At 40.5% G+C, this 21,564-nt stretch overlaps 1 protein-coding gene across 7 annotated transcripts; it reads right to left on the reverse strand.

The window, feature by feature from the left end:
- Positions 1 to 335: 335 nt before the first annotated feature.
- Positions 336 to 20,277, reverse strand: LUC7L3 (LUC7 like 3 pre-mRNA splicing factor). 7 transcript variants are annotated; one of them, XM_075441355.1, is made up of 13 exons: positions 20,071 to 20,277; positions 13,287 to 13,353; positions 12,215 to 12,254; positions 11,838 to 11,982; positions 10,464 to 10,538; positions 10,270 to 10,374; positions 8,999 to 9,160; positions 8,253 to 8,536; positions 7,539 to 7,699; positions 2,386 to 2,526; positions 2,175 to 2,280; positions 1,695 to 1,760; positions 345 to 838 (listed from the first exon to the last, which is right to left on the reverse strand). In XM_075441355.1, exons 1-12 carry the CDS (start codon positions 20,167 to 20,169, stop codon positions 1,736 to 1,738), a joined length of 1,410 nt encoding a protein of 469 aa, XP_075297470.1. In that variant the 5' UTR covers positions 20,170 to 20,277; the 3' UTR covers positions 345 to 838; positions 1,695 to 1,735. The 7 variants fall into 7 exon arrangements, with proteins under 7 accessions (XP_075297468.1, XP_075297474.1, XP_075297469.1 ...); XM_075441354.1 differs by having other exon boundaries at positions 339 to 1,760; XM_075441356.1 differs by lacking the exon at positions 1,695 to 1,760 and having other exon boundaries at positions 346 to 838.
- Between the last annotated feature and the right edge of the window lie 1,287 nt (positions 20,278 to 21,564).

The following is a 21,564-nucleotide window of genomic DNA, read 5'->3' on the forward strand; positions in this document are numbered from 1 at the left end:
AGTTGTTAATTAATATTACAGACTGATACTACCACGCAAATATCAAGGCAGCCTGATGGCCACTCTCAGCAGTGGCATCTTTCTGATAATGCTGTAAAAGTCTAACTGCTTAGGGCCCACATTGTTACTCTAAGATTTCTATAATTTCTTAACCCACTGCAGCATAAGCTGCACGTTTTAGGGGACACAGAATCCAACGGCCGTCTGACTGCTGAAAAAGTAAGCTCGAAATGAAATACTAACCAATGGCACCAAAAAAAACCAAACCCACAAACACCACAGAATAACTAAGCATCCAAATTAATGGACTAAGCTTGAAGACATGAGTAGATTTATTAGGAAAGAAACTTATTTAATATTAAACGTTCAATGACAGAGACAATCAAATTTGTAACAGAAATTCAAAGATACTTTATTTCCATTTCTCGTATATCAAGAAGCTAGGAATAGCTTAGTTGTAAAAATGGGATTCATTTTAGTTCGATTCACACAAATACTAAACATTTATTCTTGTGTTTTAAAGTCCAAGAATGAAAACTTGCAATTTAACACTGAGCAAGCCATGTGTTCAGGTTATGTTGGTTTCTTATCTTAAAAAGTCTTAAGAGAAAAAAAGGATACAGGACTTATATTCTCAGTAGCATATGTGCTATTATCAACACATCTTTCTGAACTCTGGGAGGAAACACCAGTCCTGAATTAAATTTTATAAAAAAAAAAATTCTAACTCAACTTTATATTTTTCTACGCCACTACAGCTTTCTTTCACCTCATTTTAAAGCAGATCTTCAGTTTAAGCTGTCGTCCGCTGTCTTCGCAGACTCTTCATGTAGTAGTCCTATAATGCAAAATTTTGGGAAAACAGACAATTAGACAGCATTGAGAGCATTTTGTTTACCATTCCTACACATTGGCCCAGTTGTTAGCTGTCATCTTAACTCTACAAAGTGTCAACATTGAACATGACTGTCTTTAGAAGCAATAATGTAGCATGAATGGTTTAACAATCAACATTAAGTGTGGAAGAGTTCCTAGCGTAAATAATGAAACTACAGTAACAATTTATGTTGCAAGAAGCTCATTTATCAGCTGTACTCTCCATTGTTAGTTCCTTATTTCAGGAATACAACTAAAGACCTTCTGTAAGAGTAAGAAAGCTACGTCAAGAGTGGGGAAAAAACCTGCAAGTTTTCCTTTTCATACAGTATTTGTATTTCCTATTGTTTATCTGTTTCATTTCAACAAACAGTTTTTCAGCATACACTCTTGCCATGAACACTGTAAGCATCTGGTGGCATCTGTCTTTGCATTTACATTTGCCTTAGAAGCCTGTTATCAGCCATTCCACTTCTCTGTACTATGGCTGACTGCAAATGCTCCTACACAGTAGGAAATATTAAACACATACCTCTTAAAGACTTGAATTGCATTGAAAGTTACAAGGCGATTATTATGTAGTGTTTATTGCATTTTAAACTCTTTAAAGATATCTAATTCTGGGCAGCACTGCATCCCTACACACAGTTGAAAGAAAATTCCATTCTGTTAACATCAGATTTACAGTATTCACACAATACACAAAAAGTCCTTTTCACTATCTTGAAAATCAAAAACACAACAGTAAGCTTTAAGATTACAGGCAACAGCATTCAAACATGGATGTGGGTAGAGAAAGGAGTACCTGGCATGAGTACCTGCTTAGTTTGACTGAATCCTTGATTTTTAATTTGGCTTTTCATGGGCCGCTCACAACACCAACGCTGTGTGAGGTATGGTAGTCAGCTGCAATAATTCATAAACCCTACACTTCCATCAATCCAATGCTACTGGCTCTCGAGTTACAGAACAAACTGCATTAGAATGCAAGGCAATAAAGCAAAAAAACTAGAAACATCCTTGACAAAGAAATACTAGCAGTTTATATGAAAACAAAGTAGTCCAACATGTGCCTCAAATATTAAGTATTAAAGCAAAAGTTTCTGCTGATGTACCAACACAATATGGACTTAAATACAAAAACAGTTCCATTTTTTAAAAAAACGATAACAAAATCCCTAAAAATAAAAAAGGATAATTAATTTTTCTATGGTGACTATATTACAAATATGTCCCAAAGAGGCACACTAATGGGGGGCACGAGTCTGCTACAAAATAGCTGAGACAAAACAATGTACCTCAAAATGTTTTGCAGGACTACACTGTCTTTTCCTTCAGAAGGTGCTCTAGTATGTCTTCTTACTTGGCTTAGTTCCATCTTCATCTGTGCATACTTACGCTGCACTGTTAAACAGTAACAAAAAGCCCTAATCAAAGTTTGAAATAATGCACTTACCTCTGTCTGATCTGAGGTCATATCAGATCAGTTTTAATTGGACTGAGTGTCACCTTCAGATTTAATGTCTTCACTGGTCCCATTGACCTCATTCTTAGTATCACTCTCCTTCGAGTCTGTATTTGTGTCTTCACTCTGTTTTTCTCGACTACTGGACTTCATACTACTTTTTTTATCATCAGATCCCCTCTTTTCTGCCATGAAAGAAGACATTGACCATGGATTTCAAAATAAAAACAAACATTGCACATGTGAGATATATATTGCATACAAAATGGGACAATTACTTTCTATAGCAGTAACAGTAATCCTCAAATTACAGAAATAGGCTTCCGACTACCATGCTGGAACAGAGAGGTACAAAAAAAGGTCAAAGTGGACAGTACAGGGTGGGGAAAAAAGGAGAAAGGACAGACCTCCTACCAAAGGCAGCTACTCAGCTGTCTGGAAATGCACAAACTGGGGGTAAAGAGGCAGCTGAGAAGTTAGGCAAATGTGCAATTATGGTGCGTGGCTTCCTCACTTATCGTGGGACTCTCTTTGTCCCCAAGTTCTAATTTATGCCATATATGGCCTTCTTTGGCTTACAATACTCATTAGATATGGTTCTTGAAAACAGAATCAGAAAAAAGTGATCTGACAATGCATCAGTGCATTATCAAATAAATCAATACTTGCCAATTAAAAAAACTAGCAACCCCAAATAATCCAGTAACTGGGGAAACAAACAGTATTAAGCACCACTAGGCTTGGAAGGTGGGGATCACAGTGACAATCAAAGTTAACTTTACTGTACAGCATGTCACAGAAGCTGCATGCTTGTCAGCATTATTAATTTTCAATTTTATAAAAGCAGCAGTCATTTATAATCCACTCATTAAATTGGGAATATGTAAAAAGTACTATTTTCCAAAGGCAAAGGAACAGCAAGGTGGGAAAGACCCCACAATTTCACCATGAATTGGAAAGCTGACTGACAAGTTTGTTACACTGCTGAAAAAGTCATCTTTTGTTCAATGACCTTCAAAGAAGAAAGGAAGCCAGAAGCAAAAATTATTTCCACGGGAAGAAATACATTCAGTATTAGAGCTGCATGCCTCATCCCTAAATTCAGTATTTGCAGATTTAATAAAAGTATCAATTCCTTCTGTATTACTTCACACTATAATATTCAACCTTTGATCAGTAAAGACACTTTGGAAAGAAAAAAAAAATCCAAAAAACCAACCTCTCAGATGTCATCATACAGAACAACATTCATGCTCTTTTTTCTGACTATTCCCTTCTATTCGGGCAATTAAAATAAATAATATAAATATATATATATATATAATCTCCCCTCAACACAGGAGCACACAGATCAAACACTCTGAAAAAGCTATTTTAAATAAAGTTATCACCTACACTGGCATAATACACTTTCATATTCCAGAACACAAAGTAGAAATTAAGCTTTAAAAGAGAGGCAACATCCCGAATTCTTTGCTTTAAGACAGACCACCAAAAGGAGGGGTAAAGCCGCCACACAGAAATGAGGGCAACTGCCTGATGAACACCGCTCCTGAGGGTTCAGCTGAAGCAGCACATCCAGTGCACGGTGCTTGGAGAAAGCACGCCGCGATGTCAAAAAGCTAACTGAAGAACTAATAATTTTGTATCTGTCTGCCCTCAGTTTTGCAACTCCGCAGGTAGATTGCACTCTAACTAACCTTGTTAAAAAGTCTTCTTTTTGTGTCTTATAGGTATCTCCGATGCACACGTAGATCCACTGAGGAATAGTAGTCTTGTTTCCCCGCAGAGGACTAGTAGTCAGTCCAATAATCTTATCTTCTGTCCTATGTAGATATGGTAGATCTTAATAGCCCTATGGATGTGCAGTGTGCAGGGTTTTGTTCTGTCTTGTTTGTTTCTTCAATTTGGTCAGGAAGGATAATTTTGTTTAAGGTTAAAAAACTACTATTAAACTGTGGTATGGAAGATGAAGCTCTTCCAAAAACTTTAATGATAAAGTAGGTTTACCATAGCAAACCTCCAATGTGCCAAGTAGAATTGAGAAAGTGTATTCAACAAATATTCCAATAACTGAATTTCTTTCAACTCCTGGAGTATCTGCAAGCAGTTAGGTTCCTCCACTGTATTTTCAATCAGTAAGATTTCTTTCTTTAAAAGCACATACGATTACTTTGCTGTTGAAACTGTATGTTATTTCAGCTGTGATCTATTAGGTATAATCACATAATATTGACTTTACTTCCTGATTCAACACATGCACATTTTTCTTATTGAGTTCGTGTGGGCAACTGAGATACATTTCGTGAGAATTCTTACCAAGACAATGTGAACGGTTTGACTGTTCAGAGAATGCAAAACTCAATCAAACATAATATCCAGTAGTACGGAGGGTTTAGGTGTTCTGACAGTATTTGCTGAGGTTTAATCACCAACATGAAAACACAATCACAAATACAATTATTTTTATATAAGTATATGAAATCTGATTAGGGAAGGTAAAGAGCCAAGTTAAAGTGGTCTGGAGGCATGTTCCAGAATTAACCCTTCATAAAATGAAGGTACTTGCAGAACAGCTCTTTAATTCTTAAAAAAAAGCCCGCTATTTATTCCACCTATTCTGAAGTTAAGTTTACATGAACAGTAGTTGCGTTCTGCTGCTTTACATTAAGCTAATGCTCATCTGGTGTTTATGGCTGGTGGCTCCCTCCGTTAGCAAGTGTATCCCTGTTCCTGAAACCTGAGTCGGAAATTAAGTGTATTTTTACATATATTTTTTTCTTACAATCTTAAAGGTCACTGTATTCCACAGTATTTTAGTGAACAAGAAGCCAGGGCTTCTGAATTTTCAAAGTATGGCACCAATTTAATGTGCAACAGTATGCAAGCCTTGAGCAACTGTGCCTTGCTTTGTTTCCTGTTAAGATTCATGTTTATACAGCAGTTTGAGATTTCAAGATGAAAGGCACTACCAATGAGTAGTTACAGCCAGGCCTTTGCTGCTTGCTTTCATAATGGCAGATCAGTGGTGTGTGTAACGACAGTTAGATTCTGAAGCCAGCATTCCCAATGGAGCAGTAAACGTAGTAAGTTAAGACTTAACTTCTACATTACTTCTTTTTGTGCAAACAGGAGAGCATGTAGCCAGCCACACACTTCAGATATATGAACCTTTAAAGCCATCCACTTAACTACCGACCTACAATGCTGCACTGCAAACGTGAGGATGGAATGGTGTTTACAGCTTCATCACAGAAATCCAATGCTTGCTTGTTAAATACTATTGGTTTGGTTTTTTCCTTTTTTCCCCATCGTTTTTTTTAATTTAAGATTTTCCCAGCAAAGGGAAAAAACCTAAAGTTCTTCAGCATTACAGTCCTTCTCCAAGGCCTATTTATGTTTCTACAAGTGTTATAATTACATAGTCAAAAAAAGTAACTGATTTTCCCGGGTGGAATTTTCATCCCAGCTCATAGCATCACCTCACTGTTCTCATTTCTGGAGGAAGAAAGTAGCAAGCAGCAAATAAAATGGCCAGCAAGGAAATCAGTCAAGTTAAAACTAAAAATATTGAGATGCTGAAGAAAGTTCACTAGCTCCTCTATTTTGGAAGTATTAAGGAAAGAACTGAAAAGCCATTAAGCTCAAAAACAGACAAAATTTGAATAAATAAGAACACGGTTATTTATACGCACAGATACAGACAGAATACTGAATAGAACATTCTTGACTAAGTACCAGAAATGTGTTCACAAAGTAGGCAAAAAAGGCACAATTATCAGGTAGGAATAAAGTAAAAAAGGGACAGATATAAGCTACAATACTGAATCTGAGTTTAAACACTAGGCATCAGTTCCACTGCCAATGAGCAAGCAGCTAAAACCCACTCGCTTATAGAGAGCAAAGCAAAATGAGAGACGCATCAATACTAACGATGCACCACAGTTTAAACCAGAAAAATTAAAACGGTCCAAGGAAGTCAGGCAAGAAAAAATACATGAAACATTATCAATGTTTTGAGAACTAATCCGCTGGAAAAATATGGAAAAAGTAAGGGTAGGGCGTATGCAATCCAGAAAAATGCACATAGCATCTTTTGTTCCAGAGAACCTCAAAAGTACCTTAGAAACGTAACAGAATTGTTTCATCCATTACTGACGGTCAGCTCTAAAAATAAAGTGGGGTGGCCGTCTCAGACTATTAGTCAGCACCCCAACAGAGCCAGTAGCTGAAGCCAGCAGTTAGTATCACATTCCTCTAGAAGTTTCAAAATATTTTCAAAGTGGGAAATTTAGCAATAACAGTGAATTAGTATCTTTTCACAGAATGTCAGTCTGCAGTGTAGCTCTTTTTTACCCTATTTAAAGGTAAAGCTTCTGAACACCAGCCTTTGATGAAGCAGTGAGTCACCATCATCAATGCTGTTGTACACGGCACGTAGTGCTATGAAGTGTTCCAAGGACTAACACAGCACTCCTTTGAGACTCACCTGAATACTGACAGAGCAAATCTCACTTCATTTGGAAAAAAAAAAACAACAAACAAACACAGAAAACCCCAATCAAGGGGGAAGGATGGAGAGAAGAACAGGAGATTGGGGAAAGGGCATGAAATTGCAATTTAGAGCATTACAGAAATTCTGCAAGATTTATCTTGGACTGCATTCATAGAACAGAAAAAAAAAAAAGAAAACAACTTAAAAGCACTGTTAAAGGAAAATAAAGGAAACATGATAGTGTAAGAGAAGTAATAGATGGTACAGGCAAAAACACAGCTACCAGTCTCCCACGAAACACATATACAGAAGTATCTGCTAACAGCAGGAATAAAAGATATTCACTCTTACGAAAATCTGTTTACAGGCTTATGTTTTTATAAAGGTAAACAGGTCTTATAATACATCAAAATCCTTGTACACTTGATTTGCGGACAAAGTGGTAGGCTTTTAATAACTACTGTAACAGATATGAGGTGGACAGTGGGGTGTAGCTATGCACACAAGTGCATTAACAATAACTGGAACGAACAAAATGCTTCAAATTGGTTAACAGCACCATATACAAGTTTATAAAACCAGATCTGATTTGATGCTAAGAAGAACTTTCAAGTCACTCACTGAAAGATTAAGAGCTTCTGAGACTTTAGGGAAAGCTCAGTTTCAGAACTTGATACAAACTCAGTCTTCACACAAACATACCTTTTTCTTTTGACTTCCTGTCTTGTTCTCTCTCTCTGCTTTTGCTTCTGTGCTTGTAGGATTTCCGATCACGGCTTTTTGATCGTCTCCTGTCCCTGCTGCGAGACCTATGTTTTCTTTCTGACCTATCATGACTTCTGCTTCTTCTTCGGTCACGACTCCTTAACGTTCAGAGAAAATTTCAAGAAGGGAGATGTCAGCTTTTATTTTCTAACTCAGAAGATAAAACAGTAAAACAACAGCACTTTCCAATACTTTGATTATTTGCCAAAAACAAGTATTTAAAACAAGCCTTAGCATACTATATATAAACATTTCTCAGTATCTAAGACCTGGCTGGATATTGCCTTCTTCATTTATGCAAAATGTTCAACTACACAGCTTAAAAATATCCACCACTAAGAATTAAAGACCAACTTCGGGAAAAAAAACAAGATCCTGTTCTTTGGGAGCATTTGTCTACTCATAGCTCCCTCATAAGACCACTTCCATCACAATGGTGTCATCTGCTTCCAAAAATGGAGAGAAAACAGTAAATACGCAGCAAAACTTCCTTATCCTTAGAAACAGTAAAGTACATCTTCACTTAAGAAATAAGAACAACAAAGCTAACAAATCAGTGATGTGGCCCATGCTGACAGATCAAGTCCCCACAAGATTTTTACCTTTTGGTAAGTTAAATGAAAATATTTCCACACACACACAAACACGTACCTGCTTCGCCTTCTTTCTCTGCTTCTCGATCTTTTGTGGTCTCGTGAACGGCTGCATCTTCTGTCAGATGTTCTGCTTGAATGTCTACTCCGTGAACGACTCCTTTTACGTCTCTCTCTATCACGAGCCCTCTCTTTTTCCTTTTCTTCTTCTTCACGTCGTCTCTTCCTTTCCCGCTCTTCTCTTTCCCGTTCCCGCTCTTTTTCTCGTTCTTCTCGTTCTTGTTTCTCTTTTTTTAACCTGTCATCACGGTCAGGTTCTTCTGTTCTTTTTCTTAACTTTTCCTAAAGAAAAGTTCAAAGAAATGAAGATTAATCAAGATAGATAATTCAATACAATTCCAAGGATGTAGAAGCTTAAGCTTTTAAAATACTTCAGGGTTTTCTCCCAAACAAAGCATGGCCTACATAGAAGCACCTTCTAAAATCCCCGAAACACAAATCCTTTGTCTTGCAGAACTTTTTTGCTTGTCATTCTCACAAGAACAGAGGCCACACTACAGTTCTTTACAAAGGCCACAAAAATTCCCATGTGAATTTATATCTTCGCTTACATCTAGTGTAATCACATACGACAAAGAATGTCCACGCAAGCACAGCACTAATGTGCAGTGGGATTCCATTTAATTTTTATATGCCATCTTCGGAGTATTTCACCCACTTGAGAAAGTCCACTGGACAGCCTTTTGTTTACCATAGGAAGCCTCCAAGCAATTTTTCATGTTCAATAACAGAAGAGATACTTACTTTTAAATCTTCTACAGTAGCTTTTATTTTGGCATAACCCATGTGCTGCTTTCCCATCAAGTGGTCATCTACCCTGGATTGTGCATCTCCTACAATTAAGAAGGCTCCACAAACTTCACAAACTTCCATTTGCTTTTCTTGGGCAGCAAAGCTCTCAATTGTCTGCAAAAGAAAAATATTCCATAAAGCAAAATAAAAGTTTTAGCCAGAAGCCAGTTAAGAGGTTTAGACCTTTATCGTTACTGTTGTCAAATCCTAGGCACTAGCAAAAGCTGAAAATCATAACTGCAGGCTTTGTCCTCGGAACACTGCACCTACTAGGACAACACAGCAAAAATGGGCTACATACACCCATTTCATGTACGCCACAAGGAAAGAGTCAACTAGAGAACACACAACACAAATCTTCTTCCTCACTGCAAAGGATTAATACGTATATAACCATATCTGCAGTTTCCTTTGCAGTCTCTGGATTAAGGAAATAAAAATCCGCTCTCTCTTAAGATGATTTCTTTGGCATCAACCCCGATGTCTGGAGCTGCAGAATAACCATGGAGTACACCTCAAGGAATGAAGAAATGCAAAAAGGAACACTGAGCCTCTATTTAAAAGGATAGTAGTGAAATTAATTCACTGTTTCAACAGACATACGAGAAATACACTGGAATTTCACCATAAACCCAAGTGATTTTTGCTGTGCAATGTTCATGAATCATACAGTATGGACACAAACACTACTGCCTGCAATGTTTAAGGACTTAAAAAATAAAACAGAAATCACAATTTGAGCATATTATTAAACACTGAAATACAATGTTTAAATATAAGCTCCTTTTTGTTGACAGGAACTTGCTATTTAACACATTACTTTTGGCTTCTGTAGCTCTCAAAGTCAGACAGATGCCTGTCTCTAGTCACAGCCCTAAAACAAGGTCTTGCTGTAATACAGTCATATTGCTAATTCAGTGAAATAATATTGCAGAGGCTACCTGGCAAAACTTAGTAACTGAGACCTGAACTAGAGTAAGATGTAAGCTCACCTCCAACACTGCTGTGTAAATAATTTCATAACGTGTGTGCAGGAGGAAACCCACTCTCAAGGTAGCATGCTAAATCAACACACTGGAATAACACATTTAAATGTCATGTTACTGTCTAATAAATTCTGCACAGAACTTGCATACCTTCAGTGCAAGGACAAGGTTATTGAGAATGCACTGTCAGACCAAATTTTGAAGTAAGTCTGACCGAACTACAAGCATATTACTTACTGAAGTTGTAGACCTCAGCAATTCTCTCTCTTCCTTTAGCTGTTCAACAAGTTTCATCATTCCCTGTGCCTCCTCCACCTTCCCTTCTGAACCTAGTTCTTCAATCTAAAAGACAAAAAAAAAATTCAACTATAATTTTTAATCAAGTAACAAAAGCAAGAGATCGCTCTTACGGGGGGTAAAAAAAACCTCACCTGTTGTAGAAGTACATCAATTTTGTCAGTTAACACCTGAATCTTCTCTTCATTTTTACCGGTAGGTCCCGCTCCCTGCCGAACAGTATAAGTGATTTTTTTTTTGTTTTGTTAAAAGTAACCTTAAAGCACACAAATATATGTCTTCTCATATTCCACAGACACTTCAGGAATAACCTTCTCCTGCCTCTTCTCCCATGAAGACCTACTAGTAATAGTCTAGTCTGAAGTAAAACACTTCTCAACACAGCTTACTCCACTCTTGCTGAGTGAAGCAAGCTCTAGTCACACTAATTCCTCCTAAATCAACAAAATCGTTCAAGGCCCTGGCCCATAAAAGGCAAGACATCTGAATTCAAAGTCCTAAATTTAAACTCTGAAACTGCTATGCAGCAATTACGTATCTCTGCAGACACTCAAGTACGACTTAGAAATTCCGTGGGCTCTGAAATTCAACTTCTGAGCATAAATGCAAAAAGAATCTCACTTCATCCAAAATACACTTGTTAGTAATGTCCTCTCCGTAAGCTGCCAGAACAGACTTACATCTGCCTCCCCACAACCTCTGCTCCACTCCACAGCCACTAAGCTCTCTTGGCTGAAGATACTCTCCACAGCTCCTTCTGAAGCAACTGGACTTTGCACAGAACAATTAACTGAAGCAGCAAAAAGCAGCAAAGCTACACCAGCAGCCACAAAACTCTCAGAGCACAGGCTAGAGTCACTGCTTCAAATCAATCAGGGGACAAGAAAAAAAAAAAAAGAGTGGAGTAAGCATGTAGATTTTTTCTCCCAGTCAGTTTAAGCTTTCTATTAACAGCTGTCTAGTATACAGCTTGTAACTGAGAAGAGTTGCACAGAAGTACTTCTTTCTCAAACTTTTGTGATTCCATCACTGCCTGCCAACGGTGGTGCTGGAGCAGCAAGAGGCTGACTCCTGCCTAAGGGTGGCAGCTGACAGCGGGATTCAGCTCCATCAGCTGCTGAGACACCCAGGACTTGACGACTTCAGTAACATCACTGTGATACAGCTTACTAGTGGAGGGAAAGAAGAATATGCAACTAAGGAAGAGAAAGTAAACTAAGGTTAACAGGGTAAAGATAACACTTGACAGGATTAGTGTTCAGAGAGGAGAACAGATACCAGTTCTGAGGAAACACAGACAGGGAGAACAGAGGAGGACTCCTGCTGACTGTGGAGCCACTTGGCTTGTCCACTAGGGCGAGATGCAATCTGCTGGCTAACAGATGAAGAGATTTATCTAATGGGAATCTGCTGGAGAACAGTAAGATTTTACCCAAAGACACAAGGTAAAGAGAACACGAAGACACTATCTAGAGGAAAAAATTCCTCCGCGGTTCTTCCAGACTCACCCCAGAAGACTGCTGATTCTGTGACAGTGCCAAACGAGCATGGCCTCTTCGAATCCTGCGTTCTACTTCTGCAAGTAAGCTTTGTAAGTAGCGCAAGAAGTCTCTTTCATAGCCCACTTTCATAAAACGAGAGCTCTTCTCATACCTGGTAAAATGTTTTAAAAATGAAAGCTCATGTCACTCCATTATATATGAAAAATAAATAACTAAACTTGAAATGTTACAAATTCTTGCTCAAGGTAAGAGAATATTATGCATTTAAATAAATGCTTACGTAAATCAAAAAGCAGTTAGTTTCTCATGGTTGGGTTGCTTTTAAAAAATTTCAAGCATACTAGGAACACTATTTGCATTAACATATCAACCAACATACTTACTGTTTACGTAGATTTTCATCATGAATTTTTTCACAAGGACCTAAAAAGACCACACAAAAAGTTTAAGTTTGCATTCCTGAATGCTGTATTCACATTGCATCAGCATTTGTTCATGCACCATGACAGAACAGAGCTATAAACATTTCCCAGGGACTTTTATGCCTTTGTGCTTCCTTTGCTTGGAGTTTGAAAGACACATTAAAGTAAAAGAATGCTGATAGGGTTTAGTAACTATAAAATCAAAGGAGACTGAATGACATATAGTCTTCATACAAAAAAATTTCGAGATCAAGTTCTACCTCAGTAAAACTACACAAACAAAATAATACTTTAAACACCTGGGGCCTTAAACAAACAAAAATAAACCTCAAGCAAAACAAGAAAAATTAGGTATGAAGGGTAATTTCAGCAAGGATTTTCTAAGCTGCAGACAGTGTTTTGTAATAAAGAACTGGCTACTTAAAACACTGGTCTTTAGAGTAAAATTCGGAGGTATGTGGCCCAAGTTCATGAAGGTAATCATGTTAAAATTCCCCACCTTCCCCAGCCTATCAAACTCTTCAATAGACTTGGAAATCAACGCTAAGACAAGAAGCCTGTATTTCCCAGTTACCATCTCCGAACTACAGGCTGTCCGCGTACCATCGCTTGAAAGGTGCTAGTATCTGAGAGATGGGCTTCAGTAACAACTATTACAGTAAATGAGCCTCTAAAGTAAAGATGCTCAAACACGTATACTCACACAAAAATAAGCTAAAACACTGTCTAGGTAGAATAAACCAAACTAGAAGCCAGCACTTCAGGACGAGAAAACCATCCCATACCCAATAATTTAGCTGACACTGTAAGAAAAAAAATAAGAAGTAAAAAAATATTTTTTTCACTTAGAAGTAGTAGGATCTGGAATAAATATTGCTCTTAACATACTGTATCACTGGCAGTCCTTTGAAAAAATAAAGCCTATTTTCAAAGTGTTTTGACAGAGCAATGAACAGTAACAATGTAGTTTGCAACAAAAGTTCAATTGTAATTACATATAAGTGAATAAAAATTACAAGACTTATAGACTTACCTAAATCAGAACGGGTATTTGTAAATAATTCAGCTGGGCAAAACCCACAAAGGTAGTATTTACAAACCTGACAGAAGAGAAGAAAGAAACAGGCATTTTTTTTTTTTCTCATGTATTGGCAATTTCAGTATTTGCTTCTATTTACTAGAATACAGTGTAAAAATCCCCTTTGTACACTGCAAAATTTCTGAAAGTTTTACACACATACACCCTGTATCTTTGCGTTACATGGCTGCAGTAAGTGCTACAAGGTGCATCTTAATGACAATACATCAAAAATCATACTTTCCATTGCAATAATGGTACATCTTAATTTTAGCGCTAAATATTTAAGAGTGCAGGCAAGTGTCATCTATTTGTAAATACAATACAGTATTTGATATTTCCAAAGTAATTAGACCAGAGTGGACTGTTAGAAAAGTTACTGTCAAATTCCTTAACCATGAAAACCTACAAGCGGTGAGAATGTCTGGCGTGGAAGCAAGTTCCACTTAGCTTGTCCATAACAAGTTTGTGTTCAGCCTCCATTTCTTCAGTGCTAGGGGCTTGGAGAACAGGAGCCATCAGCATTCAAACATAAGGTACTGCCTCAAGGATTCTGATGTCAATCCGAAGACTCAAGAACACACACAATAACTATCCAAAAGCTTCCCCATTCCAATGCTTTTAAAAATCCCTACTTTAAGAACGATACTCAAAGCGTCATTGTGTATCTCTTAAAGCAGACACAGAAGACATTCATTTTAACCTGGTTTCCTGCCAACTAAAAAAGGGTTTGTTTTGATTCTACATAGCCTATTTTTACATTAGCAAGTCAGGTTCTTTTTCGTAACAGAAAAATGCCACCAGGAAGTTAGGAAAAACACAACTTATTAGCCTAGCCAGCAAATACTTAACATATGATAGGACAATACCAGCTTTTGTTAAAAAGATTATTCACCCTCACCCATGAGCATGGGCTTAGCTAGTGAAGTTGGTCAGTTCTTGAAGTTCATACCCAGAAATATCTCCTGTCCATCCACCTGAACAGCCAAAAAGATAAAGTCAGAAACACCTTCACCCTTAACTTCATAAGCAACCTTTAATCATTAATTCTTCAACAAACCTTTCCCCTAGCTGTGACTGCCATTAGCTAACTTAAGTGTCAATCCAAAACTAGTGTGTACATTCTTCTAGTATCTCTTATGTTATACCAGTTTCTAATATTTAGCAAGTCTAATCATTGCTAGTGGGTATCACAACCTAGTTCTAATACTCTCACATATACTGTGGACAAATATTTGTGACATATTATTTCCTAGGATGCATTGTGAAGTATTTTAACAAATGAGGGCAAGGAAAGCGACCCAAAACCTGCTCTACCCTAACACCTCACTGAAATGCCTGTGACACTAGTCGATCAAATTAGAATGGTCTGATTTATTTTTCCACGCTAACTGCCAGACTGCAAATTAGGCTATGGAAGTTAAAATTGGACTGACTGCTTTACAGATTACACAGAAAAATAATCAAACTTTCTACTAACAAGCCATGGACACAAGAAAACAAATAAACAAACAAACAAACAAAAAATCTTTATTCTTATATAATTTGAATACTCTCCCATGAAGCAGGACACCGTGGCACCTATCTGAAGCAATTTATCAAAAACAGTTATGAAACACTCACAAAATTGTTTCTTGTCAGGAAGCAAGAATCTGGTTTCAGAATCTGCCCTCTTCTCTCAAAGTCGCACTATCACTGGTTTTAATATCAAGTTGTTTCAAGGGAGTGGTTTCTGGGATGAACTCCTGTACTAGTCAATAGAAATATAATTTCTCTCTATGTTCTCTTTTGCCTTCATTTTCTCATTGCTCACATCCAAGCATTAGGGTCAGCGAAAAGGCACTCCCCCCAAAAAAAATTCAGGGATGGATTAGGCAATTTCCTAAGACACAGAGAGCACAATAACAACGGTCTGACCATATTATGCCGCAAAAAGAGTTGTAAAACATCTTTTATCAGCTCAAAAATTACGCAAACTGGCCTGTAACAGTTTTGAAACAAGTAGCAGCAAAAGGAGCAAAGGAAAAGTTATCAGAGCCAGAAGTATGATGCAGAAAAAAACAAACCACAAAACCACAACACCAGAAATAATTTAAATTATTTTATGAAGCAGCACTGCTAGGAAAAGCCTTCTCTTACGAGCTGATGGTTACAAGAATTACAGTGACCACTATTAAAATACGCAGCCTAAATATGTGTCACGCATTGTACTAATTATTTATAGATGAAAAAACACAACAACAAAAACCACACACATTGAAAAGTTGCAGCAATTTTCTCCTAACTAGCTCTGGATGCTATGGTACCTAGTGAATTCCTTGACATTCTCTCCTGAGAGGCAGCCTGCAGAGAAATACTTGCAGTGGTTCAGACTAGTGTGTCTGCAGCAATTTTCTCCCTTTCTCATACTTGTTCCGTTTTGCTCTTCAACTGATTTTGCTTCAATAGAAAAACATTACTTGAGAGACTCCTGCAGCTATCTTGAAAGGTATCATTCTGGCTTAGCTTCACTGTGTGTTACCTCTGCGTTGACAAGGTGGAGATGCCAGTCAGCTGCACTTACAATTGGTCTTAAGCAATCAATGATGAGTAAGAATAGAAAGGGCCAAGAAATGGCTGTGGCATCACAGAGCCATTAAAGGACCAAAACAGAGGTGATATGCTTCAAATGGCATTACTCATCCGTGGCTTAGCAGAGCGCTGCACTTAGCACAAGTCAGAACTAACAAGGAAATACCTTCCGTGTTTGCAGAAGCAGAGCAACAGCCAGTTTAGTATGGATATTTACCTATGCAAGTAACAAGCACTTACTCCTTTTTGCCAAATTATTCTGACAACTCCGCTACCAAGACGACGTAACACAGACCAATGTTACTGTCAAAGTATTGTGGCAGGATTAGCCATAGCCTGTGGCCCAAAGCTCTTTGGGTCTCACATTTTGATAAGACACTAGAACAAACACAGGCAGACACTTACAACTTTCCACTTCATCTCAAATTCACTAATCCTTGAAATCTCTTGGAGGTGGGCAAGCAGTATCCTTCACCTCAAAGCTGACTAAGCTGACAAGAACAATGGTTAGCTCTTCCAGAGTTTGGGAACAAATTCATGGCTTTCCTACATAAAGACAATGACAGTTCTGTATCATTAATACTTCTACATTCACTTGTTCCTCTTCTGCAAGAAATTATTTACTGATAGAGAAGTATCAGTATAACTGTAATAAACAATTATGTAAGCAAATTCCTTTAGGCAGACAATTCCTAGTAAAAAGGCTGAGAATAAAATCCAGCAGATTCTGGCTTACATACCAAAAACTAGCAAATTCCTTCATATACGTGAGTTCTTTGAGACCATTAAAGTTCACATGCATTAGACACTTTATGAGTGATGCCCACACACACAACCCCAGACAAACACAAGCCCTTCTCCCAAACCCCACTCTTACAGATAACTTTCCATTACGAATATTCTTCCAGAACAAGTAACACTTAAGTCCTTCCTCTCTCAATCCCTGGAAGATTAAGTTCTGAGATTCTATCTAGATGCAAAACAACTTGGTTCTTTGGCATTAAAAAACCAAAAGGGTAACACATCATAAATAGCTAATACCATCAAATCATATTTTATATACAGAACATACATTTGGAGAAGCTGCATTCCTATCACGGATGACTGCTCACAGTCATCGGTCTGTAACAGCTCCTCACCCCTCCACGCTTTCCAAAAACACTAAATTTACCTTGAAGGAATCATCACAGATCTCAAAGCCTTACACGAAGTATGGGTAGTCAATGGTGAGCTGAGCTTTCCTGTGCTGCAGAACAGCCTCAGAACTCTTAGGCAACTGCTGTTTCCACATGAACTTGTTTTGTATAGATGGTACACTAAAGCACGAATGCATGAATCAATAAAGTTACCGTTCCAGAAATATACTTTGCTATGGATATGACAGTAAGCAGAGACTAAAATATATGACACTAATGATTTCCTCCTGCATACAAAACAGAAAGCCTTTATGCCAAAACTAGAACTGATCATCTAAGCATGAGCTGTGATACTGAAATATACAGTGATTGGGATTTAATTTTTGTTAAGATTCAAGGCTTTAATCATATCAAACTTTAAAGTAAGAACTTAAGCTCAACAAAAGGCTTTACAATACACAACCAACGTTTCACTAGAACTGCCAATAAATGCTCAGCTATCACACACACTGCTTCCACACCTTCAAAACAACCTACTTCTATCTCGTATTTCACTGCATCTTCCATGTATTTTTTGATCTCCATTAGATGCAGTTTACAAAGGGTAAAGAAAACAGGTAAGCTTGTATTGATAGCCTTCCATATCTAAAACTGATGAAATGAGACACAAAATCCTGAACTTTGGTATGAGTACAACATGCTTACACTGAGAACGCTACATGTTGATATATGTCTAATTTTACAGGAAATGACATCGGCATATCCATTTCACCTGAAAGCAAAGAAGCGGTAAAGCAGATGAATTAATGTTGTTATCTGAACCTCATCTGCATTCCCTGTCTTTTAAAAGACGTAAGCATTGCAATTTTAATCTTTAGGTGATGCAGGAAGTCAAACTGAAACACATCTTTATGCTTTAACAGTGCTAAGTTTTTTTAATGAAGTCATCAGTAGACTATAGGAATCTCTGAAAACATCCCTTTCAGAGAAGCTGCATTTAATTATGGTCTTATAAACTTCAGGAATAAACGCAGAAGCAGAGAAAACAGCAGCAGTTCCTGCAAGACTGATGGCTCAACCCTAAGCCCTCAGACACAGGACAGCTCTCCACTTTCCAAATTGTAAAAGGAGGACGGGGAAGAAGAGACAAGGCCCCGTTTCTGAAACAACAAAACAAACAACAGCTTAGACACAGATTCCTATGGTTACAGTCAATCCTTTCAGCCTAAAATGGAAAATTTGCTCATTTGAAGAGGAAGAAAGTAATCTGAACTTGATTAAACAGAATGAGGCAACCTCACTCTCCCTCAATCTTTCTCACCTTAAGAAAGAAACCAAAACAATCCCCTTACCTATTCTACCTGGACCAGCACGGCTCAAGCCATTTCTTTCCTATTTCCAAAGATGAACAGCTCCTTCTGGAGTTCAGAATAAAAAAAACTTGTGTAGCTGAACACTTAACTGAATAATGATATTTAGAAGGTCATGAAAATTCCTGAATTCACAATTTCCTCGTGATGTGCACAGCTTACCTATACACCACTATTTTTCAAGGCGGGGGGGGGGGGGAACCACACACCAAAACCACCACATTCCTTGCACATGCAGAGTCTAAGACAAGACAGATATTTATCCTTATCTCATGCATTCTGAGACAAATCAAAACATGTATTAGACATCTTTAAACTTACATAACTCTTGTTTAAAAACGTGAAATTCCCACCTCTGTGATTCAGAAGCAATGTAAACCAGCAAGCGTTTCTCCTTGCTTCTCCCTCCTCCCAATTTAACAACATCCCAAGAAATACTAAGGGGGGAGGAGCTAAATGCTTTTTGCACCTTAAACCACAGAAATTCCTATCACACAGGTAATAAATAAACTTGTAACTGTGACACTTCCTCTTAACATATACTGCAACTCAAAAAATGTATCATGAACGGGAAAAAAAACCCCAGCAGGTGTTCATCCCTCCCAAATACGCAGCTATAGGAACTCTGTAACTGTAATTGATTTTTTGTGAAATAACTTACAACTATGATGGATGTCACTAAAAGTCATAATTCATTAAAGCTCAACCATACCTGGGGACAAATCCCACTCCAAAACAATAGTAATAATATTTAAAGTTTTGTTTGAACTGCTTATTGCAGAAAATTAATGAATCACCACACTAACAAAAAAAACATAGGTACTACTTAACAGTAGTACTGTTGAGGTTAGTCTCCCCCAGGACATGTGGAACTCCTTTAAATGAGAAAGTATGGAAGGAAGCCAGCTTCCCTCATCAAAACCCTCAATTTCAAAAGTCTTAAGGTTCTTCCTTGTGCTACAACGTCCCATCGGTCAGCTTGTCTGCACGCTTCTGTTTCCTTCCCCAACACCACGCTCAGGAACAGATCCAGAGACATTTGTTTTCCACGCCGCTCACATCTGTCTCACCTCCCTTCCCGCAAGCCAGCGGGCTTCCACCCGGCCGAGCAGAACTTCCCCAGCCCCCGCCCCATTATTTTCCTTTCTCCCCACGGGAGCTCCCAGCCGCTCTCAGGCCTCTCGACCCCCCCCCCCCCCCACTCCCGCCGGCGGACGCTCCGTGGGGCGCAGCCACGGCGAACACAACCCCCTCCCCTGCCCTGCGCCGAAACCCAAACACAAGGCCTCTCCCCGCCCAGCAGCCCAACCAACGGCGCAATCCCTATCACACGGCCTTGCTATGGCGGGATCCTCCTCCCTCCCGGCCGCTCGGTTCCTCCTCCTCGTCTTACGGCCCAGCCAGGTTCCCGCGCAACGGCCCGGGCCTAGCCCGCCCCGCGGCCGCCATGCAGGAGCCCCGCAGCCCCGGGCCCGACCCGCGCCCCCGCCAAAGCCCGGGGAACCTCCCCCCCCGCATCCCGCATCCCCTCCTCCCGCCCCCGCTGCTGCCCCCGGGCCGGGAGAAGCCGTAAACCCGCGGTTCGCGTCGCTACGACAAAACGGCGGCCCTGCGAGGGGGATGGGAACGGCGGGAGGGGAGAGGCGGCTCCGCTTCACTCACGCTCTCGTGGTCCCACCGCACGTTGCTGCGCTTCTCATCCGGGGCCAGGTTCCTGTCCCGGCCCATAAGCTCATCTAGGAGCTGGGCGGCCGATATCATCGTGTCCTCCTGCCCGAATCCCCCCTGGCCAAGCTCCGCCGCCGCCTCTCCTCCCCGACCGGCCGCGCCGCCGCTGCCAGTGACAGAGACAAAATGGCGGCGCGGCTCCTCGCCCTGCCCACAATGCACCGCGCGCCCCCTCACCGCCTCCGGGGCCCGGCGGAGCGCGGGACGGGCCCGCCGCCGCCCTCCGCAGCGGGCCGGGCCTGCCGAGCCGCGACGGCTCCCGGTCCCACATGGCGGCGGCGGCGGCGGGGGGAAGCGGGATCGGGGCTGGTCCCCTCCCCGCGGCCTGGGGGTGCCCGACGGGCGAGGAGGCACCGCCGGCGGGAAGCAACGCCAGGGCGAAACACGGCCCCGGGGTGCGAGGGACGGGGGCCTTGGCGGGGCCATGCGTGGAGGCTGTGGGGCTGGGCAGCAGCCGGGGGCTGCCACGGCCCCGCTGCTCCCGGGCGGGGTGATGGGCACTGACACCATCCCGGAGCCATGGCTGCCAAGCAGAGTGCCCTCGGGAACGCTGCCGGAATGCCGCGGGGGGAAGAGTCCCTCGGATCTCACCGAAATCCGACTGTTCCATCTTGGAACCGGCTTCTGCTCCTTGTGTTGGGGTTTTTTCTCTTTCTAGGTGTGACTTTGCACCTCATCTTTACTGAATTTCACAGAATCACAGAATCACAGAGTGGTGGGGGTCAGAAGGGACCTCTGTGGGTCACCCAGCCCAACCCCCTGCCCAAGCAGGGTCACCCAGAGCAGGCTGCACAGCACCGTGTCCAGGCGGGGCTGGAATATCTCCAGAGAAGGAGACTCCACAGCCTCCTTGGGCAGCCTGGGCCAGGGCTCCGTCACCCTCAGAGGGAAGAAGTTCTTCCTCGGGTTCAGCTGGAGCTTCCTCGGCTTCAGTTTGTGCCTGTTGCCCCTTGTCCTGTCGCTGGGCACCACTGGAAAGGAGTGGTGAAAAGTGAAAAGAGTCCAGCCCCGTTCTCCTGACACCCACCCTGCAGATATTTATAAGCATTTATTGGGTCCCCTCGCAGCCTTCTCCTTCAGGCTGAACAAGCCCAGCTCCCTCAGCCTCTCCTCATAGGAGAGATGCTCCAGTCCCCTCATCATCCTCGCAGCCCTCTGCTGGACTCTCTCCAGTAGCTCCTCATCTTTCTTGAACTGGGGAGCCCAGAACTGGACAATTTCACATACTGATCTTCATCTGTTTCCCAAGGTCTCAAAATCACTTTGAGCACCCAAAATGTGTGAAATTTTTAATTAACTGTTTTTTTTCATTAACTTTGTTTTCCAAGAGCTTTTAGTCTCTGTGCTGATCCTGCAGACCCGCGGGGCTCCGGGCAGCCTTGCCCGGCGTCACGGAGGGCTCCGTGCAACCGCCAGCGCTGCCCGCGG

This window comes from Opisthocomus hoazin, chromosome 21 (genome assembly GCF_030867145.1).
Source record: "Opisthocomus hoazin isolate bOpiHoa1 chromosome 21, bOpiHoa1.hap1, whole genome shotgun sequence".
In the NCBI taxonomy this organism is placed as follows: Eukaryota; Metazoa; Chordata; class Aves; order Opisthocomiformes; family Opisthocomidae; genus Opisthocomus; species Opisthocomus hoazin.

Bases quoted from the DNA above. Each gene is read 5' to 3' on its own strand.
- LUC7L3 (XM_075441353.1), bottom strand. From the start codon at position 20,169: ATGATATCGGCCGCCCAGCTCCTAGATGAGCTTATGGGCCGGGACAGG. The intron at 13,354-20,070 runs GTGAGTGAAGCG...CTCTTCTGTCAG, and splicing joins TGCGGTGGGACCACGAGAGC to GTTTGTAAATACTACCTTTG. The intron at 7,700-8,252 runs GTACGTGTTTGT...CTGAACGTTAAG, and splicing joins AGAGAAAGAAGGCGAAGCAG to GAGTCGTGACCGAAGAAGAA.